Raw genomic sequence first — 20,676 nt, forward strand, 5'->3', positions numbered from 1 at the left:
TTTCTGTTGGCCTAAAAAATTTTGAATTACTGACTTTCGTTTTAATATATAGTTTTTTATTGAATTTGTATTAAATTATTCCCAATAGTTTATTCCCTTAATTTTCTCTTGGTTGGCTTGATTTGAGTTTGAATACATTAGAGTTTCTATCCAATCATATTACTGCCATCACATCATCATGTGTTGCCGGGGTCAAAGGAATCTGAACCAAGGCGTTCAGAATCAGGAGTAGAGGCGCATGTAGAGTAAAGTACATGCTGTTGTAAACTGTTGCTTTTAACCAAACAGATTTTGAGTTGGTGACGCCGGGGCCATCTGGCAGGCATACAATAACATTGGCATTTTCACGTCCTTTGTTTGTATAGTCAGGAAGCGCACTAATCCTAGCTCGCAAACCACATTTGTAGCAAACTGCACAAGATCGAGTATATCCATGTGGATTTTATAGCTGTTTTTTTCATTCCACAATGATTGAAAGACGAGAAGAAATTGATTTGGTCTCTGATATACTTAAATGGCCATTTTCAAGATTTTCAAGACTTTTTAAGAAAAGATGGACATTGTAAGGAAAGTTCGGTCGAAATAGTTGTTAAGCTTTTTAATGAACCGTTTATACTTTTCTTTAGGGTTAGGATGCGGCGCTCTCACCGCTGCGGCCCGGGTTCGATCCCCGGTCAGGGAACCAACCCCAGCCATTAGGGTTGCACAAGCCTTAGTGCCGGTCCCAAGCCCGGATAAATGGGGAGGGTTGCATTAGGAAGGGAATCCAGCGTGTGCCAAAAACATGTGCCAAATCAAACATGCGGATGGTCCGCTGTGGCGACCCCTAACGGGACCCCTAACTTTTTCTTTTCTATAGAATTTTTACAAAAATACATAATATTTCTAATTTTGATGAGGTTAATATTGATACTGTACTTCTGCATCTTGATTTAGTAATGCCATTTATTCTCGCTGTATGAGAGCCCTCTGTGATGCACTGCTCTGTTCTACTAGGTTTCTATGTTGATGGTTTCTATAACTGTGGCATCATAATAGGCCTAGGTGTGAAATGCACAGCCCACCCTGGTTTATATATTACATATGTAGCAGGAAACTGAGGAAACATTAGCTAGTTTTTCCTGTGAGCATTAGCTGGATACAAATAGGATAGCTTGCAAATTTAGCGTTCTTATTTTAGTGCACTGTAAAAAAAAATGAGTTCAAATATTATTCATTTCAATTAAATCATGTTTATTGGTAAAATATCAATGTAATCATCTTGTGTGAAATTGAACCATTTGGTACAAATGGTTGATGGACAGAATAAATAACATAGAGTCATAAAAACATAACAATCGATATGATTCTATTATGTATTCTAGCGAATACAGCCATTATAAAATGTACAATTATACATTTCCTTCTGGGGATTATAAAATACAGGACTGACAGTTTTGATAGAGCACAATCTATCATCTATAGAGTTGTATATTTGTAAATGTAAAGGGTGCAGATTGGGGATTTGGCAAAGCGAAAACTGGTACCGGGAAAACTGTTACGCTAAAGTCTTATACTGTTGCAGACGGTCCCCATGATCTACAATGTTCTAATGTGGCTTATACAGTTCTCTTTACTAGAGAGACTAAATCGCCAATGTTTAGTTTTGGACTGTTTGGATGCGCAATGGGAAAAAATGATTCCTGCTGCTTGGATGAATAATCTGAAGGCTGCTTAACCCAGCGAAATTCACCTCAGGGCTCTGTCTCCTGCTGATCCAGCCGCAGGGTAAAAGTGCTGTGTATCGCAGAAAAAGCATGGACCAGTAAAATGAGAATCGGTGTAGCTGCGTGGGTGCCAAGCATCAATGCTGGATCACCATGACATGCGAGATCACAGATATGCTGTGTTCCAATAACGTTTAATATGCCTCCGCTTCGTGAGCTTCCTCTCGCTGTTTCATTCAGTCGGTTATACCACAATAATTTTCTTTAACAGCAGCTCTGACAGAATATTCCAGGATTTATTATTAGTCTTTGGTTATATGGAGCACTCATTCTAATTTGTTGTTTCTATAGTAACAGTTAGCTCACTCAGACAGACTTGTCTGGCAGACGCTCAGGCTAACAAAATTAATAATAAATGGTCTAAAACGGTGTCACTGTTTAACAAAATAAATGATAAAAATCTAATAAATGAATAATACGATTCTTACAAATTATGACTTTTTGAAGGCATGTTGGAAGCAGTCTCCAGTGCCAGTATGGTCAGCTGATGTGATTCTTAGAGTTGAAATGCAACAGAATGTGTACATTTCCAGTATAACAGTTGGTCGGGTCTACGTAGTGTGGTGGGGAAATGTATTTCTAACTGTTTTTACTGTTTTTAGATGCCCTCACATGCCGCTTTTGACTATTATAAAAACATGTTTCTGTTCAGTGAGGTGATGCAGAAACGTTTGTATTTTGTTACACTATAGAGAATGCTTGAATAGGCAAATTAGTATGTACTTTTTTTACAAAGCTTGGAGATTATAAAAAGAATCTGTGACCAGAGCTCAGGACTTCTTGTCTGTTGATGTTCTGAGAGGACAGGGATGCTTTTACCCATCGAGTGCTAGGTTTGAGACTTGTTTTAGTTATTTTTCCACCACAGGAGGTACCTATGACATCATGACTCGATATAAAGTGGATAGAAAATGTATAGGATTGCAATCATAACTTAGCAACAAACGTTCAAGGGTCTCATCTAGGAAAATGGACTTGATGGAGAATGGGCATGAAAAAACTTACAGTCAATTTGTATGCTAAACAAACAGCAAGGTATACATTATGTAAACTTAAAAGAGCAAAAAAAAAAAACACAGACTAGGTGAACACCATCAGGCAACAAACCACTGTCAGGACAGGAGCAGAGGGAAGACTACAACAGGAAACAAACCAAATAAGAGCATATAAGCTTGGGAACTGCAACACAAAGAAAGAAATTGATGAACCAGTATAATCATAAGGCATGGCAAAAGTACACACATCCATAGAGATCCTCATGTTTTAAACGATTCTGGTAAAAGTTGAAGTACTGACTAAAGTTAAAGTAAAGAAGTTTGGACTTTGATATGTACTTAAGTAACTACCTGTCTACTACCTGTTTTAGTAACACGCTGGTAACTGGACCTCACATCATATTAATTTTTTGATATAAAAGAATTCAATTTGTTATCTAATCTGAACAACCAACATATAAAACACAAGCAGAGAAAAGATGATGATGATCAGGTGACCAAGAATGTCTGTTCTCAGTCATGTTTACATCACTGACTCCCTCTGTCTCATCCACATTAACCCCATACTTCTTGTTGCCCTCTGCCTTGCTCATTGTTAGCTTTGTAAACTAGCCTACATCTGTGGTGCGTGAGAGCAAGGTAATGATACACCAGTGATAGATTGAAAAAGCAGCGCAATGACAAAAAACAGGTTGATGGGCTGAAAACGGCACGAAATGAGAAGAAAAAATTTCACCAATAGATTCACTTGTGTCATAAATGAGAGGAAAACATGTTGCTTTGTGGTTCACAGACGCAGCTAACGGAGTGAGTGGTGCGAGCTCACGGCCTCCTCCCAGGACCAGAGAGGTGCTAATCAACGGCCAGACGGTCAAACTGAAATACTGCTTCACCTGCAAAATCTTCAGACCACCAAGAGCTTCACACTGCAGCCTGTGTGACAATTGTGTGGGTAAGTCACATTAATGCTTACTACTGTTTTTAGATATGGAAACTCTTTGTAGAGCTAAAAGTTCTTCCCTATTTTTTTTTTTGGAAAAGGAAATAGTTCTTAATAGAAACATTAATGGTCCCTATAAACCGTGCCTAAGATTGCTTTTTTTTTACCATTAACCACACATTATGTGGCAAAAGTTTGTGGACACCTGGCCATAAGATTGAAATAAGCTTTCTGAACATCCCATTCTATTTTTACTCCCCATTTGCTGTTATAATAACCTTCACTCTTCTGGGAAGATGCTCCACTAGATGTTGGAGTGTGGTTGTGAAGATTTGTGCTCATTCAGCCACAAGGGTGTTAGTAAAGTGTTAGCAAAGTACGGATGTAGTGCCGTCAGTCAGCGTTCAATTCATCCCAAAGATGTTCATAGGGTTAAGGTCAGAGCTCTATAGCAGGCCACTCAAGATCTTCCATTCCAACCAATGTAAATCATATCTTCATAGACTTGGCTTTGTGCGCATGGGCATTGTCATTCTGGAACAGATTTGGGTCTCTTAGTTCAAGTCAATGAAATTTCATGCTACCGCATCCAAACACATCCTGTACAGTTGTCGACCTTCAAATTTGTGGTAATGGTTTGGGGAATATCTACATATGTTTGGAAAAGTCAGGTGTCCCAATACTTTTGTTCATATAGTGTATTTTTTGTTCCCTATTCAATTTCATGCTGTGGCTCTTACATTTAAGTCGTTTACGATTTGTTTTAATCTTGCATATTTTTTTTTTTCTATTCACTGGATTCTTTAGGTAAAATGTTTGTAGTAATGAACTCTTTTATAAATTATTAAATTAATATCTGGTTAAAAGCATGTAAATATGGTATAACACATAAGCAGTAATAAATAATTACTCCTTAACCACTTCTCTATTTCCCTCTCAAAAAAAAAACCTCTATTATGAAGATTATCCTGTGTCAAGAAAACATTGCATTATATTGATCTGGACACTGGAGACTGGAGCGTCCTTCTATAAATGTTAAATAAGCTTCTCCTTAAAGAAAATGTCCCCATACCAATCATTCCGAATGAGATCAGGTCAGATGAAATGCAATGCAACACAATGCAATAATGTCATATGTTATAATAATATCTAAGAATGTATTTGCTATAAAAAAGTAAACAAAAACAAAACAAAGAAAAGGCTAGTCGAGAATTAAATAGTCTATGTCTATGTTTTTTCCCCACAGATCGCTTTGACCACCACTGCCCCTGGGTAGGCAACTGCGTGGGAAAGCGAAATTACCGCTTCTTCTACCTATTCATCCTCTCACTCTCTTTCCTCACCATCTTCATATTCGCCTTCGTCATCACCCACGTCATTCTGAGTGAGTAATGCTTGCGGCCCACGCCGGGCTCCCACTCAACACTCTGACTGTCAGGGGGCACCGGGATTTACACTTCAGCCTGCACGCTTTTAGCATCACTAGCTAAATTCTGATCTCCTACTGCTGTTCACTGATCAGCCCTAAACAATGTTTACAGCATCGTGTGCAGTCCATATGGAACCGAAGAGTCCATATGGAATTTTTTTCACACTAGCAGATTGAAACAGTGAATGAAATTGTGTTGATGGTATAGTGGACTTTTTAAAATATGCATCCATACAATTCCATGCGTACATACTCACAATGCAAACACACGGCTAAGAATGAATTCATGATTTATGATCAAAGCAGTTTATACTGCAATCTGCGCTAATGCCTGGAGCAGCTACACCATCTTCCTAGAATTCAAGCAATCTGAGAAAAACATCTCCCAGTGCTTTGAATTGCTTGAAGAGAAACTTCCTGAGTGCACTTCAGTTCTGCGAATACCGAGAACCCAGACACGAAGCTTTTTCTTTTCTTCTCGATCACCAGAGCCTATACTTTGCTCTCCAATTAAAGACCTATTCATTTTTAAAGATAAACAAAGGGAACATTGAATTGCACAAGGAGCTCATTGATGGCTTCAGACAGCAGCAACCGACATAAACAGAGCTTTTAATGAGACCCCTGATTTATTAATAATAAGTCGATTACTTATTTTGGTATCAATATTGATAAAAAAAAAACCCTGCACTTATACTCAAGATGAAAAACAGCCTGTCATTACATCTTTGGTAATCTGATATGTTCATGAATTAAGGAGAATATTCTACATTTTTCAACGGTTTTATATCTCAGGAGTCAAAACACCATTTGGTCACTTGGCAGCGAGTAGCAGAGAACCCACAGGACCTGAACCACTGAGCTGGCACTGTCCCAAAATCTCACAAATCATCCAACTGTCCACCATCGGTGAATTTGTGTTAATGGTAGCCTCAGATTATATTCCTGGTTTACAGGAGTGGAACCTGACATGGCTTTCTGCTGTTATAGCTCACTGTTTGAGATGCTTGTCTGTTCATCTTTGTTGTAAAGAGTGCTTATTTAAATAACCTTCTGTCAGTTTAGAGCAGTATGGTCATTCTTCTCTGGTCTTTCATTAACAGGTTGTTTCAGTGTGCAGACCCTCCAATTACAGGAGGTTTTTTGTTTTTTGAAACTGTTTGTGAAAATCCCAGGAAATCAGCAGTACCTGAAATACCATAATCTGGTACCAACAACCATACTATGGATAAAATCATAGAGATCACACTTTTATCAAAACCTGATGTTAATATAAACTTTAAATGAAGCTCTCCTGTATCTGCTTGATTTTCAGGATTTTAAAGTTTAATTGTCATATGTACAGAAAACCATATACAGTGGTCCATGTTCTGGACGCACCCCCGCAGCCCCTATTGTACCTAAGAGAATTCATCTAGACATTATGCCACTTTAATACAATAATGCGTTTTTTAAAAAATGTATTTAATTTGTTAGTTTAAAATGTTATTCCTAACGTTCCTGAACATTCGGTCCGCCAAGTTACTGAGCCGCAAGTTCTGAACCTCGAATTATCAGTAGTCGAGGTGTTTTGAGTGGCACGTACGGTTTAAGTGTGGAAGAACATCACGGGAAAGATCAGGAAGACCAAGACGAGCATAACCACCGAAAATGTCAAAACCATTAGGTAACTTGTGCATGATGATCGTCGGAGAACAATCCACATGATCGCACTACCGCACCCACGCTACTCACCATATTTGGTTCCTGCGGAATTCGCTCTGTTCCCAAAGATGAAATTCGGGCTCATAGGTCGCCGTTTTAACACCGGCGCAAATCGTAGCGCAAATCGCAGATGATGCTCGACACGCTTTAAAATAAGACTTCCCTGAATTGGCAGGAATGCTGTGTAAGGGGGTTATTTTAAAGGTGATAGCGTGAAAAACCACACCAATTTCAGTATTCCTTTAAAATAGTGTTTAAACCTGTTGACATTCACTGAAATTGGTGTTTTTTCACCAAAGGTGAAAAAAAATTCAAATAAATAAAATATGGCTTTTACAACTATCTATTTAGCCAAAATATAAACCAGTACTATTCAAGTAAACAGAAGGTTTTACACAACATATAATCACACCATTGTCCAACCTCATGAATATTGTCATATTGGAGCTGGTGCAGCCTCCAGTGAGATGTAGTGGATAATTGTTTGTAATGGATTAGCTCTGTTTCTCCATATCGATCAGCTCTAGAGGAAGTCCAGGAGACCTGAGGAGTCTAAACACTGCTGATGAGCGAGTTTCCTGTCCCAGCAAGCACTTTATAGGTCACAGGACGGAACTAGCTCTGTTTATTAACTCAGGCTCGGCAGACGTGTAGTTCTAAATGTTTTTACAGAACAGCTCCAGTCCAAGCATAAGTCGTGTTTAGCTGTGGCTCTACCTCCATGTGGTTTTGATTTTAACTTACAAATCATTAGTGCTCATGGCTGAAGAGATGAAATATGAGACAGTATTCCTGCGTTTTCTCTCCCGGCTTTTAAAGTGATTTTTCACAGGGTTTGTTATATGGGAAAGGAAAATTTATACTCATTACTGGGGCTCTGCCAAAACACTGACACTGTGATGGATCTTAAATGTGACATTTGCGATATTTATAAGGTGTCACAAGTCCAGCACTCAGATCAGTGTTTATTTGATTTGTTTGTTAAAATTTAATTTAGATTTTTCACATTTATTGCTTTTAAATCTCAATATCCAAGAAAACATGGCAGTGTAGTGTTTGTGAAATATTAAGGAAATATTTGCTAAAAAAAAATTGTATTAATTAATCTAGAATTAATGTGGTTGAAAATACAGTTCCTTAAAGGTTATTCGATTAGTTCTAAAGGTTCATTAAGGATTCGTCGCTGAAAATAATATCTTGACATTATTTTCCTTACAAGTTATTTGATATTTTATATCAAATTGACACCATTTTTTAGAACATGAACCTTATTGTTGCTCTAAAATCTATTTACTGTATTTTAATATCGTTTGATGCCCCAATTATACAAGATAACTGCAATTAGATAACCGCAGAGCCCAAAATACTAAACTCAACGAATTTTTTATACTCAGATTTAAAACCAGGACGGCCATAACTGGACTGTAAATCAGTAGATCAACATTCTTTTTTTTTTTTTTACAAACAATATAAATTATTAAGATAATTATTTCAGCCCAGCTCTCAAAATCACTTACCCCTGATATAACATCATATGTCCATCCATTCTCCATGTGTTATTGTGTTTTAAGTGTCTGTGAGAATGCAGTAGGTTTATCTCTAGTGCAGTGTTTCTCAATCCTGGTCTTGTGCAGATATCCAGTGCATGTTCCTTGCTCCTGTTTCAACTCCTCATTGAGTTACAGCTTAGTTGAACTGGGTATGTTGAAACCCTGCTGTGTTTTCCCTCTCAGTACGGTTTGTGTAATCACGTTTAAGTGCCGGCCAGAACGAGCGGTCAGCGCGAGCCCGAGCGGTGCTGTCTCGCTCTCTAACACAGACTGATTGCCGTGAGAAAATGATTCGATCGTGAATTGACCAAACTATGGATTGTGCATGCTGTGTATTTTGGGATTCAAAGCATTGGCCCAAAGCAGCTTTAGATAGATGGATAGATGGATGGATGGATGGATGGATGGATGGATGGATGGATGGATGGATGGATGGATGGATGGATGGATAGATAGATAGATAGATAGATAGATAGATAGATAGATAGATAGATAGATAGATAGATAGATAGATAGATAGATAATTTTAAAAATTAAATTTACAAATAATTTACAGAATTAAATAGATTATAACTTTAAATGTATAAATCAGTCTATATAAATTTCTTTATAATGAGTGAACCAGTGGAAACAATGGCAAGGGAAAACTTCCTGAGAGTTCCCAGGTTTAAAAGTGAACCCATCCTCATTTAGGTGATACCAAATGTCCATTCATTACAGTTCCATCAATGTTAGGGTTGTCAACTGTTCATGGTGATTGAAGTCATGGAGAGGTGGTGTCTCAGTGGTTAAGGCTCTGGTTTACTGATCAGAAGGTTGGGGGTTCAAGCCCCATTATTGCCAAGCTGCCACTCTTAGGCCCTTAACCCTCTGTGCTCCAGAGGCACTGTATCGTGCTCTGATCCCAGCTTTGTAACATCACTGGGATATGCAAAGAAAGAATTTCACTGTCCTGTAATGTACATGGGACAAGTAAAAGGCCCAGGATGAACCAGGCTGGTTTCTAAAATTTGGACGGATTTACACAAAGAGAACGAATTATGAAGTAATTTATATAAGTACCTCAATATAATTATTACACTACCGTAAGTTTTTCTGAAGGCTTTTTTATCACAGCATTTCTGAACAATGAGAGAGTTTTACCAACCCCCTTCTCTCACCCCCTTTCTGGTTGGTTTAATAGTGTGCTCTAAAGCAAGCAAAATAGAAAACAAAACCAAACATCTTCTTTTGGATCTGATTATGACTCAGTAAATTGACAAACTGTTATGAAAGCACTCTTTGGAGGTGGCAAACTTTTCTAAACCATATTGACCCTCGTTCCAGCATTGTTTAAACCGCTGAATAATGTAAAAACTCTTTCTTTATGACTAAATGTAAAAAAGGAATGACTGAAATGAATGGTTTCTGTTCATTCTGTTCTAAACAATTGTGTCATTCCTGCAGGATCCAACCGGGCCGGGTTTCTCAGCACCCTCAAAGACAGCCCAGCCAGATATCCTTCTGAAAAAAAAATATGTGTGAAAGGAACTGTGTGTGTGTGTGTGTGTGTGTGTGTGTGTGTGTGTATATGTGTGGGGGTTGAATGGAGAGTGGGAGGATGCATGCATGCTAACAATCTATTTCTGGCCTTTACACCTCCAAACCCCAATGACAAAGAGCAATGTCAATGCGAGGAGGTTTGAGAGAACACCCACTTTTGGTCTTTATGAAAAGAGAAAGCCATGTAGAGACCGACGTGAAGTTCACTGAGAAAGAAAAAGAGACACGTGATTTCTTTACTACCTTTTTTTTATACTGATGAGGCTTCATGTGGCTGAGTTCATTGGCTGAAGTCCATCTGCTGCTTATGGGAACTGATTAGGAATCACTTCTTGCCTAACCACACACACACACACACACACACACACACACACACACACTTGTAGACTAAAGCTGTGCCCCAAATCACATATGATGACTAAATTTGCTGAACAAGTGAAACGTAATGTAACGGATAATGTTCTGCATTAACCATCATGCACCACAGGACAATCACAATAACTGTTTATCAGTTATTGACATTTGGATGAAAGCCATTCAGTAAACAGTCAAACTAGGTCATTCCGATAAGAGAAAAATATAGTACCTTTGGTAATAATGAATTGTGATTTCCACTACTGCAAAAACATATTTTAAATCATTTACTCCTTTAGTCCTAGAATGGACACAGGTTTTTAAGATTTTATTTGAATTTGATTTGTGAAACTCTTGGTAGCTAGCAAACTATTTGGATTAAATATATTAGCATTAAAGTCCTCAGGAGTTGAGAATCCCTGCTTCGCTTTTCTCACACACACACACACACACACACACACACACACACACAAAAAATCTTTCTGGGCTTAAAGATAAAAGTGGAACAACTTAATGTCCCATGAACTAAAAGATAAACTGGGGTAAAAATTAAGCATAAACAGTCACTATTGTCCTTTGGGGGTTACAGTGGGATTTAGGAGGTAGGGGGGCTTAATGTCTTACAATAAAGGAAAAATCATTTAATTTATTATACAGAGTTAAAAAAAAATAATGTCAAGAACATATGACCTAAACTAGTGTTTCTTTTACACCTTGGAATTAAATAGATGAAATTAAATAGTAAGTAGACAGACAGAGACAGACAGACAGACAGACAGACAGACAGACAGACAGACAGACAGATAGATAGATAGATAGATTTTCTGAGTGCTCTGTTATGAATAATATAATTACCTGCAGGTAGATCAAACATTCCAGGGTTGCCAGATTATTTTTAGTAGAGGTGTCACAGGCAGGGGATTTTCACTAGGTCTTGATCACTACTTTAAATCACAAGCATTTGCCTTAACAGAAAAATTACAATACATTTATTACAATAAAATCAGAGAAATTAAACCCTTTGCCTAAAAATGCTTGTGTCATTGTCCACGTCTGATACCCTGCATCGCCGGATCTGACACACTTGGATCATTAGTTCTGCTGTAAGAGCACCATATCCTACTGTTGGACTTCATCCATTTGTTTTCATTACGGATGATCAACGCTAATTCTATTGTGTCAGGAAGAGAAATGTGTGTGCGGATGTGTGTATCGGAGGTAGAGAGAGGAAAAAAGTGAGATAAGGCTGTGTTGTCATGGAAACGCTGCCGTGTTCTCCTTTCCTTTACTGGCACACTGTTCTGGAGGTGGTTGTGTGTTTTTTCTCCATCTGGTCTATCGTGGGTTTGTCGGGTTTCCACACCTACCTAATCAGCTCCAACCTGACCACCAATGAAGATGTAAGTATCACAGTCATCACTCACTCCCTCTCTTTCCCTCATCCTCCTCACACTCCAGCTCTTCTTTTATAAAGGCCGTTTTTTTATTTTCTTAAAAAAACATTTTAGATTTCAACCTCAAACACACTTTCCCTCACTAGGACAAAACCAGTCAGAGTGTCAACAATGATGTCACCACTTCAGTATCAAGCATAGGGAGTGTGGGCAGGGAGAGAATTAGAGATAAATAAAAAAGGCAGAATGGGTCCAGAGAGCTAAAGAGAGTGGGGTCAGATGGTAGCTCCAGAGGAATAAAGTAACAAGGATAGGTGATTGGGTTCAGAGAGCTAAATGGGCAGGGCCAAGTCGATGACTTTAGAGAGCTAAAGGGGCAGGGCCAGGTGGGTGGCTCTAGAGAGCTAAAGGTGCAGGGCCAAGTCGATGACTTTAGAGAGCTAAAGAGGCAGGGCCAGGTGGGTGGCTCCTGAGGGCTAAAGGGGCAGGGCCAGGTGGGTGGCTCTAGAGAGCTAAAGGGGCAGGGGCAGGTGGGTGGCTCTAGAGAGCTAAAGGGGCAGGGCCAGGTGGGTGGCTCTAGAGAGCTAAAGGGGCAGGGCCAGGTGGGTGGCTCTAGAGAGCTAAAGGGGCAGGGGCAGGTGGGTGGCTCTAGAGAGCTAAAGGGGCAGGGGCAGGTGGGTGGCACGAGAAAGCTAAAGGTGCAGAGCCAGGTGGGTGGCTCTAGAGAGCTAAAGGGGCAGGGGCAGGTGGGTAACTCTAGAGAGCTAAAGGGGCAGGGCCAGGTGGGTGGATCTAGAGGGCTAAAGGGGCAGGGGCAGGTGGGTGACACGAGAAGCTAAAGGTGCAGAGCCAGGTGGGTGGCTCTAGAGAGCTAAAGGGGCAGGGGCAGGTGGGTGGCATGAGAGAGCTAAAGGGGCAGGGCCAGAAGGATAATTTTAATTATAATTGGTAAACTCTGGTAAAGTGAATATTAAAATACAACTATATTTAACATATGATTACATTTGATAAGAAAACCAAACATTTTACTATCACATTAAGGAACACAGTCATGGATAATGCAGTTGTGGCCAATGCTACGATTTAATTTCCTGAATATGTAACACAAACTGTAGAAGCTTTTTCAGGCAGTTACATAACTTAGCGCTTGCGTATCTGGCCGCATTAAACTCTAAGAAGTGATCAAAGGAAATGCTCGAGAGGTATGATAGATAAGGAAACAGGCTTTTTATAGCTGAGAGGAAGTGTGTGTCTAATATATTTATCCTTTGCCGGTTTGAGAGTTATAAAACAGGAAACAAGAAACCAAGTCCCTGTAAAACTGTTATTATGTGTAAGATTTAAAAGTCCAATGACTGAAACAAAACGTATTCTATCATTACATAACTACATCCAGTCCTTGAGCTCTTATATTGAACGGTGAAACATGAAAGTAATCCATGGCAAATTTCAAGACATGACTAATCTTACCACATCACAGTAACTGCTCACATATAGAGTTTTACATTAGGCGTTAGAATATTTATTATTATTAAAATCCGTACCATTATGAGAAATCTGTATAATTTACAGTAAGGGAAAGGCTGAATGGTTCTGGATAGCTAAAGAGGCAGGGGCAGGTGAAAGGCTCTAGAGAGATGGAAGGGGCTGAACTTAAATAGATTATGGCTACAAAAGGTTTAAATAGTAATCAGTAAACTCCATAAAGTAAAAATTTAAGTTTAACTTGAAGATAATAATCATGAATAACAAATATGGACAACATATTATTTCATTTGACATGTAATAAACTACCTTTTATTATCATTTACATTTAGGGCATTTGGTAAATACCCTTATCCCTTACTTGGTAGATATCCTTATGGGGTTAAGGGCCTTGCTCAGGGGCCCAGAAGTGGTATCTTGGTGTGGCTGTGAATTGAAATCAAGACCTTGGGATCCAAAGTCCAATACCGTTACCATGAAGCTACCACCTCCTCTATCACTATTTAAGGAATGCAGCCATGAATGTTGCAGTCAATGTCACAATTTTATTTTCTGTATATGCAACACAAAATACAAGAGCTATTTTTGTAATGTTTTAGTATTTCGTTTATTATATTATGAATTACCTGGATTGTAGATGTCAGCTACAGTAAGAATTCTAATAGAAGAATAAAATTGTGACTGTATTTTCTGATTCCAGTGTACCATCTCACATCTTCATGGATGTGTGTGTTTTAGATTAAAGGTTCATGGTCATCCAAACGAAGCAAAGACAACTTCAACCCTTACACCTACGGCAGTATCCTCACCAACTGCTGCGCAGCTCTGTGCAGCCCGTTACCTCCCAGGTGAACCAGAATCGCTCGATCCCATCTTCTATTCTGACGTTTTTATTCCCTCTTCTTTTTTTTTTTGTTATAAATCACAACTCTGTTGCTTACTGTAAAGGGCGGAACGAAAAATCATTTTTCAACCTGAGATCTTCATCTGCACATGCAGGACATAATTATATTCCCTCACTGAGTCAGGGATCTGATTAGGCTTCATGATGACTTCAGCGGTTTGCTCGTGTAGGCATATGACTGATGCATCTCTAGACTCCCTACTAACAGCTTTATGAGATTCTCTTAGGGAGCTGGTTGCGCTGTGGAAACCTCAGCACGCTTTTAGCGTATAAAAGCAAGAACATTTTTGTTAATTTGCATTTATTTGTAATTATTAAAAAACGTGTCTGTCATTCTAAAGTTTGTACTTCAAGTGCATCTCAACTGATGCAAAAATATAGTCGCTAAATATATAAGCCAGTTTTTAATAGCTAACACATGTCCCCTGGACACTAACCTACACTGCAGTGCATCATGGCCTGGCATATCCTGAGAGGTGTTCCAGCAGACCAAAGCAAGGACATCAAAAAAATTAATAGAGCAAAGTCTATAAGTAGAGGGTTTAAAAACAGTTTGACTTCTGTAGCACATACTTTATTAACCAGTTGGCCAGAGGCTAGCTTACTACTTTATATACCCTCTCTGGTCTGATTAGCAAACAGCCGTTAAAGATAAAAGACAGTTCGAAGCTGAATGGACAGATTATGTGTAGTATGGGGGAATGTGAAGGGTTCTCTTATTAAACAAATCGTTGTGCCTCATAAACAAATATAACAATACCAACAAAAACAAAAGCAGTAAAAAGTGACGCCATGGAGTCATGTTAGCTGCTTATTCAGTGATCCAGATCACTTTAAAAGTGTTGAATAGAGAGTATTTTTATTTATCCCCAAGGCTTCACAAAACCACAACACCAGTGCAACAGGAAGCACAAAGACTCACAACAGACTTTAAAAGTAGATAAAATATTGACAGTGTACCACAATGAAGAAATAAAAAAAATACATCTAGTTACATACGTAATAGTAATTAGCAAGGCAGTCAAAATTAACACATTAATGCAGCGCACATTTCTGTTCGACCATTTTATAAAAAAAATATACGTAAATAAATATAAAAAAGTTGAAATTAACACCTTCGACGCAACACATTCATTCACGACGTTCCTTTCTTTACTCAGATACATAAAAAAACAAAAATAAATGTACAATAAGTGGCAAGTCAAGTTTGTTTCTATAGCGCTTTTCACAATGGACATTGTCTCAAAGCAGCTTCACAGAATTTAAGAATTAAAGTGAATTATGTGTGTTTATCCCTGATGAGAAGTCTGGGGCAACTGTGGAAAGGAAAAACACCCTCAGATGTTATGAGGAAGAAACCTTGAGAGGAACCAGACTCAAAAGGGGAACCCATCCTCATTTGGGTGATATCAAAAGTGTGATTATAAATCACAATAACAAAAACAATACAAAACACCGGAGAGTGAGAACTAACACGAGCACATGTAAGCACATCGTGTTATGTTGGACAAATCAAGCACCAAAATCCTCCATGATGCACACATCCGACAATTAAAACCGTCCGTGTGGAAACATAGCGAAAGTTCAGTTTGGTGTCCTGATGAAGTACGTAATTTAAAACACCATAATTACTTTAAAACATTTACAAGAGTATTTAGTCTTCATGCTCTATGTTGAGTTTGGATTCACTAATAATAAACAGACATTTGCATAAAGAATCCATATTAGTCTATGTTGATTAGAGTATTCAAAACTTGAAATGTATTAATTTCAAGTACATTTAAAACAAATAAAAAGTGCAATAAATCACCAGGTAACTCCTGGCAATGACATATTTGAATCGATTGACAGACCTAATAATTAGTAACATTTTTACAGCAGATGCTTTTATCCAGAACAACTGCTAATTATCAGTTGTTATTATTTGATAACAGTATTATAATTTCAAGGACCTCACCGTGTGGTGGTGCTGGGATTTGAACTCACGACTTTATGATCGGAAGTCCAACAGCTTTACCACTGAGCTACAATTTTGCAAGCGTGAGTTACAAACAGCTGAATTTGCTGTGAAAATATATCGCAGGTTCGCAGGTTTCAAGCTTTACAATACACAGTGTGGAACAGTTGTGGTATTGTGTGTATAGAAATGTACAATAGTCATAAGAGTCAGTGTACTGGAGCAGAGGGATTGTACTTTATTGTATTTGTATATTATATTATTAGTAGATGTGCTATACTTTTCTAATTTAGAAAGTGACCAATAATTTGTGACCAAAACTAAATATGTGGGTTGATTTCTCCTCGCTAAACTGATTCTCAAGCGTGTTCTCTCAGCAACGCTGCTGCTATGTGAATACGACGTATCACAACACTACGGAGGCGTGTCCTGAAAGACACATAGAATATAGATTAACATGGCAGAGGTAGAGCTGCATCTTTCTGGAGACAGAATGGTTTTATTTAATATATATATATAATGACAAAGACAATGAAGCTTTTCAAAATCTGTCCATTATGAGATAGTCAGTATTTAACGTAGCCTAGTCCAAGACTCTGAGCATCTGGACTTTATCCATAGTCAGACTGTATCTCAGGCATGCCAGAGCTTCTCTTCTCTCTTCCTCACTGATTACAGTTTATGTCACGGCAGCTCTGCTCCATTCCTGTGTAAACACTTCGCAGTTTAGTTCCATTCTTAAGCTGAGGCATCTGAAGATCAGAACCAGGTGTGTTTAAACTAAAGTGCGCAGTGGAAAATCATTAGGATCTTTGGAATGAGCCTCTGCATCTCTGCTTTATGTAGAAGAGGTTTATGAGACACACACACACACACACACACACACACACACACACACACTGCACACCCAGAGCTTTGCACACCATTAGCAAGTTTCTCATCAAAACAGAGCTGGATCAGGACTGGTACAAGTGGCTGCCATCTGTTTCGTGTGTGGGCATGTGGAGTGGGAGGAAGTGCCTTACGAGACACACACACACACAAACAGGAAGGCAGAGGCAGAGACCCTCTTGATTCCCTCAAGCTCATTCATTCTTCAGTGTTCACCCACACTCAGTGACTCATACACTTTTTTTTGCTCAAAGCATCTAATTGCTCCTGTCTCTTTCACTCTGTCTCTCCATCTCTTTCACTCGCTGTCCTTCAGTTTGATTGACAGGCGAGGTCTTGTAGAACCAGACGCCCCTCAGCCAGCAGCGCAGTCAAATGGGACCAACGCTTGTCCTACAACACAGCTCCAGACTCACATGGTAAGATGTGTGCATGAGATAAAAGTCATCATTATTAAAGGGATAATTCAAGTTGGCTAAATTTAGTTTTGAACTGAGGCTATGATTCTAATAGAAGGTAACTGTGGAAGATGATCTCACGCAAAATATCGTCTGCATGTCCGGATCTTCGCTTTGGCGACATTAAGCTGCAGTGATATTGTAAAATTTCATCACAACTTGCATTAAACTTGAGCGTTCCATAACCAGATCAATTGTCTTTTATAGAGATAATAATATCTAATCACACCTTTTTTTCCCCTTTTTCCAAGTGTCACCAAGATCAGTGCATCCAGAGCACTAAATTCGTTTTGCAGGCCGCCACCACGCCTCTTCTTCATGCCCAGCCGGTGCTGCTGAGCGGAGGTGCTGTCCTCCAGGTCAAACCATCAGTGGTGATGCCGTGTTCGCTTCACCCCTCGCTTCCCTCCTCCACCACCAGTCTGGGCTGCGGGGGTGAGCTTTTGGCTTTACACGACCCCGAAAGCCTCTGCCACCACCACCAGCTAAGTCACGAGGCCTTCGCCAGCCCAGAGGAGATGACCTCCCCGGCCATGGTGCTGCCCTGCACGGCCCACCTGGCGCAGCTGTATGAACAGGCCAGCCAGGACTCGCTGCACGAGGATTCGGTGCGCGGCCTGGTGAAGCTCAGCTCCGTGTAACAACTTTAAACAGCACTGAGCCAAAAGCCATAGTTGAATCTTTATAGGACGATGAAACACTCACCTTTTCAGCAACTGCAGGAAATAACAGCCTCAAAAATAAGGGCCGAAAGCGGTCTTCCAGCCCTTTCAGTGTAGTCCTACAGGAGATCTGATCTATCGGTGTTCGCGCACTACACCTCAAAATAAAATCTGTAGTAAAGGACCACACTTTATCAACAAACTCCAAACAAGTGAAAATATCTTGGATAAAGGTGAACATTCAGAAATGTTTCTCATTATAGCGCCGCAATAACACAAAACATCCATTTACTTACCCTGTAAGAGATAATTGTGCAAATTTCAAGCTCCACATGTCTTTTTTTTTCCTTTTAACCAATTTATATGTGGAATGAAGCAACATGTGTGGAATAAAAACTAGGAATGTGATGCAAAATATGCTGACTGGGCATAACATTATGAAATTATAAAATTATGACTGGGGAAGTGAATAACACTGTCTCTTTATCTCATTATCTCTTCATCTTAGTACCTCTAAGTGGGTGGGATATACATAATTTTTTATATTATTTTATTTTTTGTTTTTGTATTTTTGTGAGTTTGACGAGGGCCAAATTGTGACGTCTAGACAACTGGGTCAGAGCATCTCCAAAACCGCAGCTCTTGTGAGATGTTCCCAGTCTGGAGTGGTCAGTATCTATCACAAGTGCTCCAAGGAAGGAACAGTGTTAAACCGGCGACAGGGTCGTGGGCGGCCAAATCTCATTGATGCACTTGGGGGAGCGAAGGCTGGTCCGTGAGGTCCGATCCAACAGACGAGCTCCTGTAGGTCAAATAGCTGAAGAAGTTCATGCTTGAAGGATCAGGATCGTTTTGGCAGCAGAAGGGGGACCAACGCAATATTAGGCAGGTGGTCATAATGTTATGCCTGATTGGTACCATCTGTGTTAATGCTGTCTTTATAAAGCATAATCATTTCTATGGTAATGAACACTCCACTATGTGGACAAAGTACTAGTACTAGAGTACTACTAAGTCTAATACTTGGAAAGAACAGATTCAAAATGCTTTTAACAAAGAAAAATGTATATATTAGGGGAAGAAACCTCAGGAGAGTCTTTAGGACAGAGGAGTTTGTGCTTTTCAGTTGCCTGGAATGTGACATGCTGTGATTTTTTTTCTTATAATGTTCAAGAGAGAGTGCGAAAAAGAAACCGGTTACGGAACGGCACTTACAGCTGCTATAGCGTAAGCTGAAACAGGAACTAATTTGTTTCGCAATGTTAAGTATAACATTAAATGTTGTTCAATATTAAGTAAAATAAATCATAATGTTGTGGAATAGGAGGAATAAAACACTTGGTAACAGTGATTGCATCACACCACCCCATTTGTTGATTATTTCCCTCTACAAGGGAAATAATACATTAACCTTTATTCAGGATATTTTCACATGTTCAGACATCGTAGACAAACCTGACCATAGTTACTAGCAAGGATGGTATTTGTCTCAGAAAACCAAGATGTTCAACTATAGCACTTATGTTCAGGAGCTCTGGAAGAAAAATGCCATCACTTTCCTTTACATGCAGTACATAATTCAGATGTTGGATGTTTTTTATATAGCTGAACACTAAAGACCGTCGGTGTAAACGCAATCTCACTGCCTTCTTACATCTCTCTGGGCTTCTGTCGACAATTTTGTTCTGGCAATATGGCAGTATGACCTTGGGCTTATTCACATGGGTGATTATATTGCATCAGATCTTTTTTGATATGTCTGAATCACACATTATGGTGATGTGATTTATGTGCCAAATACGAGTTCAATGATTTCCCATTGTAGAGGTGATAATCTTGTCAATAAATTTGCAAGTTTGTATGGAATCTACACAGTTTTGTCTGCAAATGGCTTGAATTGATTCTGTAACAGAGGGAAACAGGGAGAGACCAAGACCCTGTTTACACAAGTTGTTTGATTTAATTTCCAAGACCTTCATTTCACAGGTATAATTGTCACTTTATTGTTTTATGTCTAGCCTATTTTTTTTTTTAGTAAATACAGTAAAAATACACGTGTTCCTAATAAAGACGCAGTAGTGCCACTGTAAAAGGCTAAATTGATTTAGAAGCTAAAGAATCCTTTTGCGTTTACGCACCAAAATCTGGAATACATTAATATTATACATTCCATCTATTACTCCTATTACTAGTTCTACCACTGGCTCTATGACTACTATTACTACTGTTACTATTACTATTACTAATTCTACTGTTCATTTCAATTTAATTCAATTCATTTTTATTTGTATAAAGCACATTTAACAATGGACATTGTCTCAAAGCAGCTTTACTGAGATAAAGCGGTTATAAAGTATAAAGAATATATAAGTTTACTGGCTTTGCAGCAGACTGTTGATATTAATTACAGTCCAAATCCAACCTCAGAGTTCTTTAGTAACTTCATGGAACCATCCCCAGCTGCACTGAGGGGGTCCAATTGAAGAACTACTTTTACTAAACTTTCTTTCGGCTTCTCCCATTAGGGGTCACCACAGCGGACCATTTGGCACATGTTTTTACGCTGGATGCCCTTCCCAACGTAACCCTCCCCATTTATCCGGGCTTGGGACCGGCGCTAAGGCTTGTGCAACCCTAATGTCTGG

The 20,676-nt window shown here is 39.1% G+C and overlaps 1 protein-coding gene across 1 annotated transcript in view; it reads left to right on the top strand.

The window, feature by feature from the left end:
• The window catches only part of zdhhc14 (zinc finger DHHC-type palmitoyltransferase 14), a 36,645-nt gene extending 16,360 nt beyond the window's left edge, over positions 1 to 20,285 (top strand). The window contains exons 3-9 of the mRNA XM_046836548.1: positions 3,555 to 3,713; positions 4,948 to 5,085; positions 9,831 to 9,879; positions 11,578 to 11,680; positions 13,898 to 14,007; positions 17,228 to 17,330; positions 17,621 to 20,285. Of these exons, the coding sequence (XP_046692504.1) occupies positions 3,555 to 3,713; positions 4,948 to 5,085; positions 9,831 to 9,879; positions 11,578 to 11,680; positions 13,898 to 14,007; positions 17,228 to 17,330; positions 17,621 to 18,010 (1,052 nt within the window). The 3' untranslated portion in view covers positions 18,011 to 20,285. The remainder of the gene's footprint in view (positions 1 to 3,554; positions 3,714 to 4,947; positions 5,086 to 9,830; positions 9,880 to 11,577; positions 11,681 to 13,897; positions 14,008 to 17,227; positions 17,331 to 17,620) is intronic.
• Positions 20,286 to 20,676: the final 391 nt, after the last annotated feature.

The sequence above is a fragment of the Silurus meridionalis genome, chromosome 23 (assembly GCF_014805685.1).
Source record: "Silurus meridionalis isolate SWU-2019-XX chromosome 23, ASM1480568v1, whole genome shotgun sequence".
NCBI lineage: Eukaryota > Metazoa > Chordata > Actinopteri > Siluriformes > Siluridae > Silurus > Silurus meridionalis.